The 6,622-nt window shown below is 30.9% G+C and overlaps 1 protein-coding gene across 2 annotated transcripts; it reads right to left on the reverse strand.

Moving 5' to 3' along the window:
• Positions 1–74: 74 nt before the first annotated feature.
• On the reverse strand, positions 75–4,904 carry LOC11419490 (protein DETOXIFICATION 41). 2 transcript variants are annotated; one of them, XM_003628649.2, is made up of 8 exons: positions 4,429–4,904; positions 3,788–4,332; positions 3,445–3,534; positions 2,500–2,556; positions 2,153–2,391; positions 632–750; positions 436–522; positions 75–273 (listed from the first exon to the last, which is right to left on the reverse strand). In XM_003628649.2, the coding sequence occupies exons 1-8, from the start codon at positions 4,753–4,755 to the stop codon at positions 208–210; spliced, it is 1,530 nt and encodes a 509-aa protein (XP_003628697.1). In that variant the 5' UTR covers positions 4,756–4,904; the 3' UTR covers positions 75–207. The 2 variants fall into 2 exon arrangements, with proteins under 2 accessions (XP_003628697.1, XP_039685342.1); XM_039829408.1 differs by lacking the exon at positions 3,445–3,534.
• Positions 4,905–6,622: the final 1,718 nt, after the last annotated feature.

Here is a 6,622-nt window from a genome sequence, read left to right on the forward strand (position 1 = left end):
TTTTTATCCTTCGATTATATTTATGCTTTAAATCAATCTTTCACCTAACATTGACTTTTAGAAGATAATTAAGATATAAGTGAAATATACTAATTAAGATATAAGTGAAGATAATAACTGACGTTGAGGAAATTAAACAAGAACAGCCCATAATTCACTGCCTACATAAAAAATGGTAATGTCTCCATTTACAAGTTGCCTCTTAATTTAGATATTGTCAACTAAGTCTAGTTTTCCAGCTTCAGAGTTTACACGAGCAATAGCTTTTTCAACCTATAATCACAAAAATTGAAGATGCAAAAAAAAGAACCGATTTCAAATAAAATATTAAAAATATTATTGCCAAAAAAATTTATTCACAAAGAACTATTTAAACTAAGCAATTAACCTATGCAGAAAGCAAGTTTATTTGATAATAACAATTAAACCTGTTACCTCTTTGTCCCAATCTGTTCTTACTGTAAGAATGATAAGAATCAATGTTTGAAGTAAAATGCCAACAATCATGCCCCACCACATGCCCTACAAAAATATAAAGCCAAGTATGTGTACCCTCTATTAATCATAAGTTAAGGTACAAATTAAAATGTCTCCATTTTATTTTAAATATATTAAAGTATTTTCAACTTACTGCTACACCCAAACTTGTTTTAAAACCTAGGACACAACCAATGGGGAGACCAACAAGATAATAAGCAGCCAAGTTAACATAAGCTACCAAATCCTGCCATCCACTTCCAATAGCCACACCTACAATGTCCAAAGAAAATATAAGAAACTTTGATTTAAATTTTTTTTCATTTTCTCCCTTTAGGGAGATAACTACTTATATTATCTTTAATATTACTTTTTTTTTTATATAAAAAAAATACATAATTTTGTGGTACTGGATTGATTGATTTGTGAATTTTGATTCCTAAAAAAAAAAGACTTTGATTCTTTGCTACATTGCATTTTTATTCACTTTCACTGCCTTTTGGACAATACATTTGCCTAGAAAAATGTAAAAATAATATTTATACGTCGTATTTGTTACACTTCTTCATTTTCTTAATCATGAAGATTTAAATTTGGCTTCTTTTTCCTTTTCTGATTTCCTTAGGAACACCCAATAACATGAAACTTTACTTTAGGTTTTTATTCACTAAAATACAGTGAAAAATTGACAATAAATGGTCCAACGAATCTTAGATGCAGTTTGACACCATCTTAAAATTTCTGAGTGAGTCTAGCTAACACAATCCAACAAAACTGACTTGTGCAGTGATGACTGACCCTCACTTATAAACACTTGTTCAAAGATCTTGTCGTCACAATGGCATTAAGGCAATGAGATGAGTTGCTCATGGCTTTAACCATGATATGGTGGTGGTGTTTCTGTTGTGGGAAGCGGAAATGTGTTTATTGGCGAATTTGCAGCCGTAGATTAAGGCAATGAAGAGTGGAATGTATTGTGAATTGTGAGAATAGAAGTTAGCATGAACGTTGTTTATAAATGGAAGGTGTTCAAAGACTCATCCCGTTCAAGTTTAGCTTATTTTCTTTTCCTTTTTCTTTTTTAAAAGTAAAGAGTCAAGAGAGATGACAAGATATCACCGGATTCCAATCAACTCATTTTGTTTCTATCTTTTTGTAATCAATCATTTTCTTTTATTAAAATAATTTACTTTAACCATTAATCTATTATTCTTCATCAAAATAAACTAAAATCATTAAAGTATTGTTCATATACTCCGCAACAAGTACACACACTTAGTGGTGTTTAGTCTTGCGATAACAAGAATTGATTTTGAGTGAATTGATTTGATAAAATTGATTCTAACTAAAAGTGGGGTAAATATAAAGTGATTTATATTCAGATAGATTCATCCAAAAGTAAATTGAACAATAAATTTGTATGTAAAAAATATCTTCTAGAGCCAAAAACCATTAATTCTAGCTTTATGTATAATCAGTTCTTGAGGCAAAATCATCTTAGGTCTCGTTTACTTTTAGAAAACATCTTCAATTTTAAAAAATTTACATATCGAATTGTAAAAAAAGATATGAAAAACTCATGTACTAAACAATTGTCATAGATAGAAGAGAGTCTAGTAAAAATGAATTTTCAAAATCAATGAAAATAATATTGAAGAGTTTGATTATTAATTACCTGAGAGTATAGGTTGAATTCCATTTAAGAGAACAGATATGGCAAGCAATGGGATCAAATGGGATACAGCCTCAATGAGTGTAGAATCATTTGTGAAGAGTTTGCTTAATGAAACTCGAAATATTAGAATAAGTGCAGAGAATACTATGCTGATGAGAAGGCTAGTCCCATTCACAACTATTACTGAAAATCTTGCTAGTCTTGGATGTGCTGCTCCCAATTCATTACTTACTCTAACACTGCAAATTTAAGGGACGCACATTTACGTTAAATTTTTTGTAATCTATTCTTTTAAAAATACAATCTAAAATTAATTGTATATATGGAGTTATGTTTGAGTCACAAACCTGGTGGCTGAACATAGGCCCAACATAAAGCTCATGTCCCAAATCCAATAGTTCATGCTGAAAGTTTATTTTGATATGGTGAGAGCATTTAAATTAATAGATATACTTATAATTTTCAAAAGTAATTTAGTCTACAACCTAATAATTGAATTAAAAGATAAAAAAAAAAATATATCTCCATAAAAGGATACACAAACATTTGATATGTTGGGTGCATATTCAAATCCACATTCTCAATGCTTGGTGTGAATAGGGATGTCAATTGGACCCAGACTTGATGGATACCCGCAAAAAATACCTACAATAGGTAGGGTAAAACCCCCCTTTCATGGATCTGGGGACGGGTCCGGGTAATACCCACAAATTTAAATGGGTATGGACGCAGGTAAAGGTACTATATTACCCAGCCCGCAACCCCGCATATACATATTTGTATAATATCATAAATAATTTATTTATTTTTTGTGTATAATTAATTAATTTATTTAGTTATTTAAGTCTAAACCTAAATCAAAAAAGTACTTAACACAATAACAGCTCCATCCTGTCGATGTACAATTTTTTAGGGATATTTTGGATGATTTTTATTTGACTAAATATTACGATTTGTACTATTTTATGAGTTAATTTAAAAAATTGGACCATAGTTTTATATCAATTGTGATGTTTTTATTGTCTTTTCATAGTTAAAGTGCGTGTAATGGGTGTGGGTATGGGCACTTAGGTACTCATAGGGCATGGGGAAGGGCACTAAAGTTGTTGCCCACGAGAATACGGACAAATGTACGGGTATTTTTTACAAATGTGGGTATAAGGAAGGACACCGTAGTACCTACTCATAGGATACCCATTATCATCTCTAGGTGTGAGTTTTCACCAATAGACTCTTTAACAAAAAAAATAAAAAAGGTCTTAATAGAAAAAAGATAGTAAGGTTGAACATACCATATAGAAATAGAATCTAGAGAAATGGTAGGATCTGCAGGTAGAAGTCCTGATAAAAGGATCATTGCTCGGCTACACCATATCTCCAAACTACATTCTCGTTTATAATAGCTAGACTAGATTAAAAGTTGATGGTAAAATAATAAATTTGATAATAGAGAAAAATTAAAATTAACATTACCATTATTAGGATTTTATTTTTATTCTCCAAATTTTGAATCACATACATTAATTTTTATGGACCTAAATGTATCTTTTATAAAAAAGAAAATGACGGTGTATTATATTGTTATTATTTACAAAATGAATAGTGGACAAATTGGTGAGAGAGAGAGATGCATACCACAACATAACAGCAGAAGCAATAGTGATCTTGAAATAAGGCCATATCCCTATGAAAGCTCTCCTAGAGAAACCTGTCCAACTTTCCTTACAAGATGGACTTAGAAGAATATAAAATCCATTCATTAATGCAAAAACCCACCAAGAAAAACTGAGAGTCAAAGCAGCTTCAAAAACTCCATAGCCCAAAACATAAATCACAACCCAATTGAGTAATATGTGCAAGCAAAACACTCCAAACACCATGTATGCAAGAGGGTTAACTATGTTTTGAGCTTGGAGGAATCTTTGCATAGGGTAACTCAATGCAAGTGCATATAGTTGAGGAATTAATCCATGAGCAAATATTTGACCTTCTTGTGCTATTTCTTCAGCCTGACCCATAGCTTTGAGAATTGGACCACAATACCAATAGAGAAATGAAAGGATCATTGCTGCTCCCAAGTGCAATATTAGGGCTTTTTGAAATATAATACCCATTGCATTGTATCTCTTTGCTCCATATGTTTGCCCACAATACGTTTGTACAGCACTAGCCATACCTATCTGGCAACAAGGATCACAAATATTTTATATTGTGTTAATTAGGGTTTTCAACTTTGAATAAATAAACGCTAAGTAAACAAAAGTATATGTACGCACCATAATTCCAAAGGCTAAACCTTGAATACCAATACAAGCAATGGAAGCACCAGCAAGAGGTAAAGAACCCAAATGGCCAGTAAACATAAGAGTGACAGTGGAAAACATGAAACAAAATGCAGATACAACGATAGATGCTCCAGATAGATACCAAAGTAGCCTTGACTCCCATGCTATAAGCTTCAACCACCCAACTACTGAAATTCTTCTTCCAAGAATCTCTTCCACCCTCTCCGAAGATAAATCTCTCATAACCACATTAGGGTTTGACCACTCTTCATCCTCAACAGCAGTGATCAAAGGCTGGTAATTTTCTGTAGAAGCCATGATAAATTAATATGAAGCTATATGCTAGGTTTTCTTCTCTTTTTATATTTTGGTAACCATGCTTTATTCATTATGGGGGTCACTTATTTTGAAAACTCAAGAGTTTGTTGGTGTAGTGATGCTATCAGTAATAAGAATTTGTTGGTTTGGGTGTACTAACGTTATCATCACAATGCCTATTTGGGAGTATAATTATAACGATTTTCTTTGGTGAAATTGATTCATAAAGTTTGGTGGTGTACCAAAATTATCATCATTATTACAATCATAACGATTTTTTGTACAATTGATGCATAAATGTGTGGAGAATTCAAGGCATTAGTTAATGCCCAAACTACTCTCTTTATTACTTTTGGCTTTAAATATTGGATTCTTTTGACTAAGTTGCGATAGTTAAGAAACTCGCTAGTAGTATAATTAAATTTGTTAATAAAATAATTAATCATTTTACCAATTTCACTTTTAAGTTAGTTTATATTTATTTATTTATTTTTACTTAAGTTAGTTTATATTTTTATATTAATATTTATTGGTTTTTTAAACGACAAAATTTTACAAATAATCAAGTCCTTGCAGAAGATGAAAAGAAACCAACAAGATTGAAACAACATAACAAATAACGTCGTATATAGACGAAATATAAAAAATAAAAAAAAATAAAAATACATCTCATACTACAAAAATCAATAATCAAGCCAACACCAAAATCAAAATCAAACCCCTACACAACAATAGAAACCAAACTTGAGTCAAACCCTCAACTCCATCGTAAATGACCTCAAAAACACCTTCCAAACTCCCATTGCCCGCTACTCACACCAAAACCCCATAAAAAAAAAAATTTAAAAAAAAACTTCAAACTGGATCAAAGCCACATATAATATCACATTACCTTATCTTTCCATAACTGAACCCGAATAAATACTTGTACAAAACCTGTTCCAACACTTGTTTGGATTTCACCAACCATCGATATTCGATCCGTCAGATAAGACACCATAACAAACTCAAAAACTTGAGTCTAGAAACTAACTCCCGATCTCGAAGCAAAGCGATCAGCTTACTAGCCTTCAAGAAACAAATCACAAAGTCAACTCTCAACTCTTGATCCATCGGAGAAGACACCATAACCAACTCAAAAACTTGAATCTAAAAAGTAACTTTCGGTCTCGAAGCAAAGACTATCAACCCATCAAAATCCAGAAGACAAATCACTACAATTTACTGTTGATTACGAAAAAAAATGTGTATAATAAATATGGATACAATAATAAAAAAAATAAGTAAAAGTATTATTAAAAGCAACAAAAGAATTATCAAAAAGGTCTTATTATTATTTATTTACAAAATGAATAGTGTACAAATAGGTGAGAAATAACATTAAAAATAAGGTCAAGAAAAGCTCTTCTAGAGATTCCGGTCCAACTTTTCTTACAAAACAAGTTTATTTTTTTAGATGCAACCTTACAAAACAAGTTTATAAAAATAGTGAAATGTTATTTGAATAATCATTTAGTTGTCTAACAGTGTATTTATATAACTGTATAGATACTACTTCATTTTTTAATTAGTTTTTTCTCTCTCCCTAAATCAAATCAATAGCTATAATAAATTGTATATTTTTATACGGTTGTCAAATAGGTTAGGTTCAATGTTATTGAAACGGTCAAAATGAAATAACTTCATCCTAAAAATAAGTTATCAAATTTTGATTGCTGGAATAACATTCATCCTAGAAATACAATGCTTAATCATTAGTTACATTCTTTTTTAGTAGTAAGTGTAAGAAATAGAAGCGTTATTAAAGTTACCTTTTTGTGGAAAACAAGGTATGAGGTATATGTAATTGATTTCCGTTGTAAAAAAA

The sequence above is a fragment of the Medicago truncatula genome, chromosome 8, assembly GCF_003473485.1.
Source record: "Medicago truncatula cultivar Jemalong A17 chromosome 8, MtrunA17r5.0-ANR, whole genome shotgun sequence".
NCBI classification, from domain to species: Eukaryota; Viridiplantae; Streptophyta; class Magnoliopsida; order Fabales; family Fabaceae; genus Medicago; species Medicago truncatula.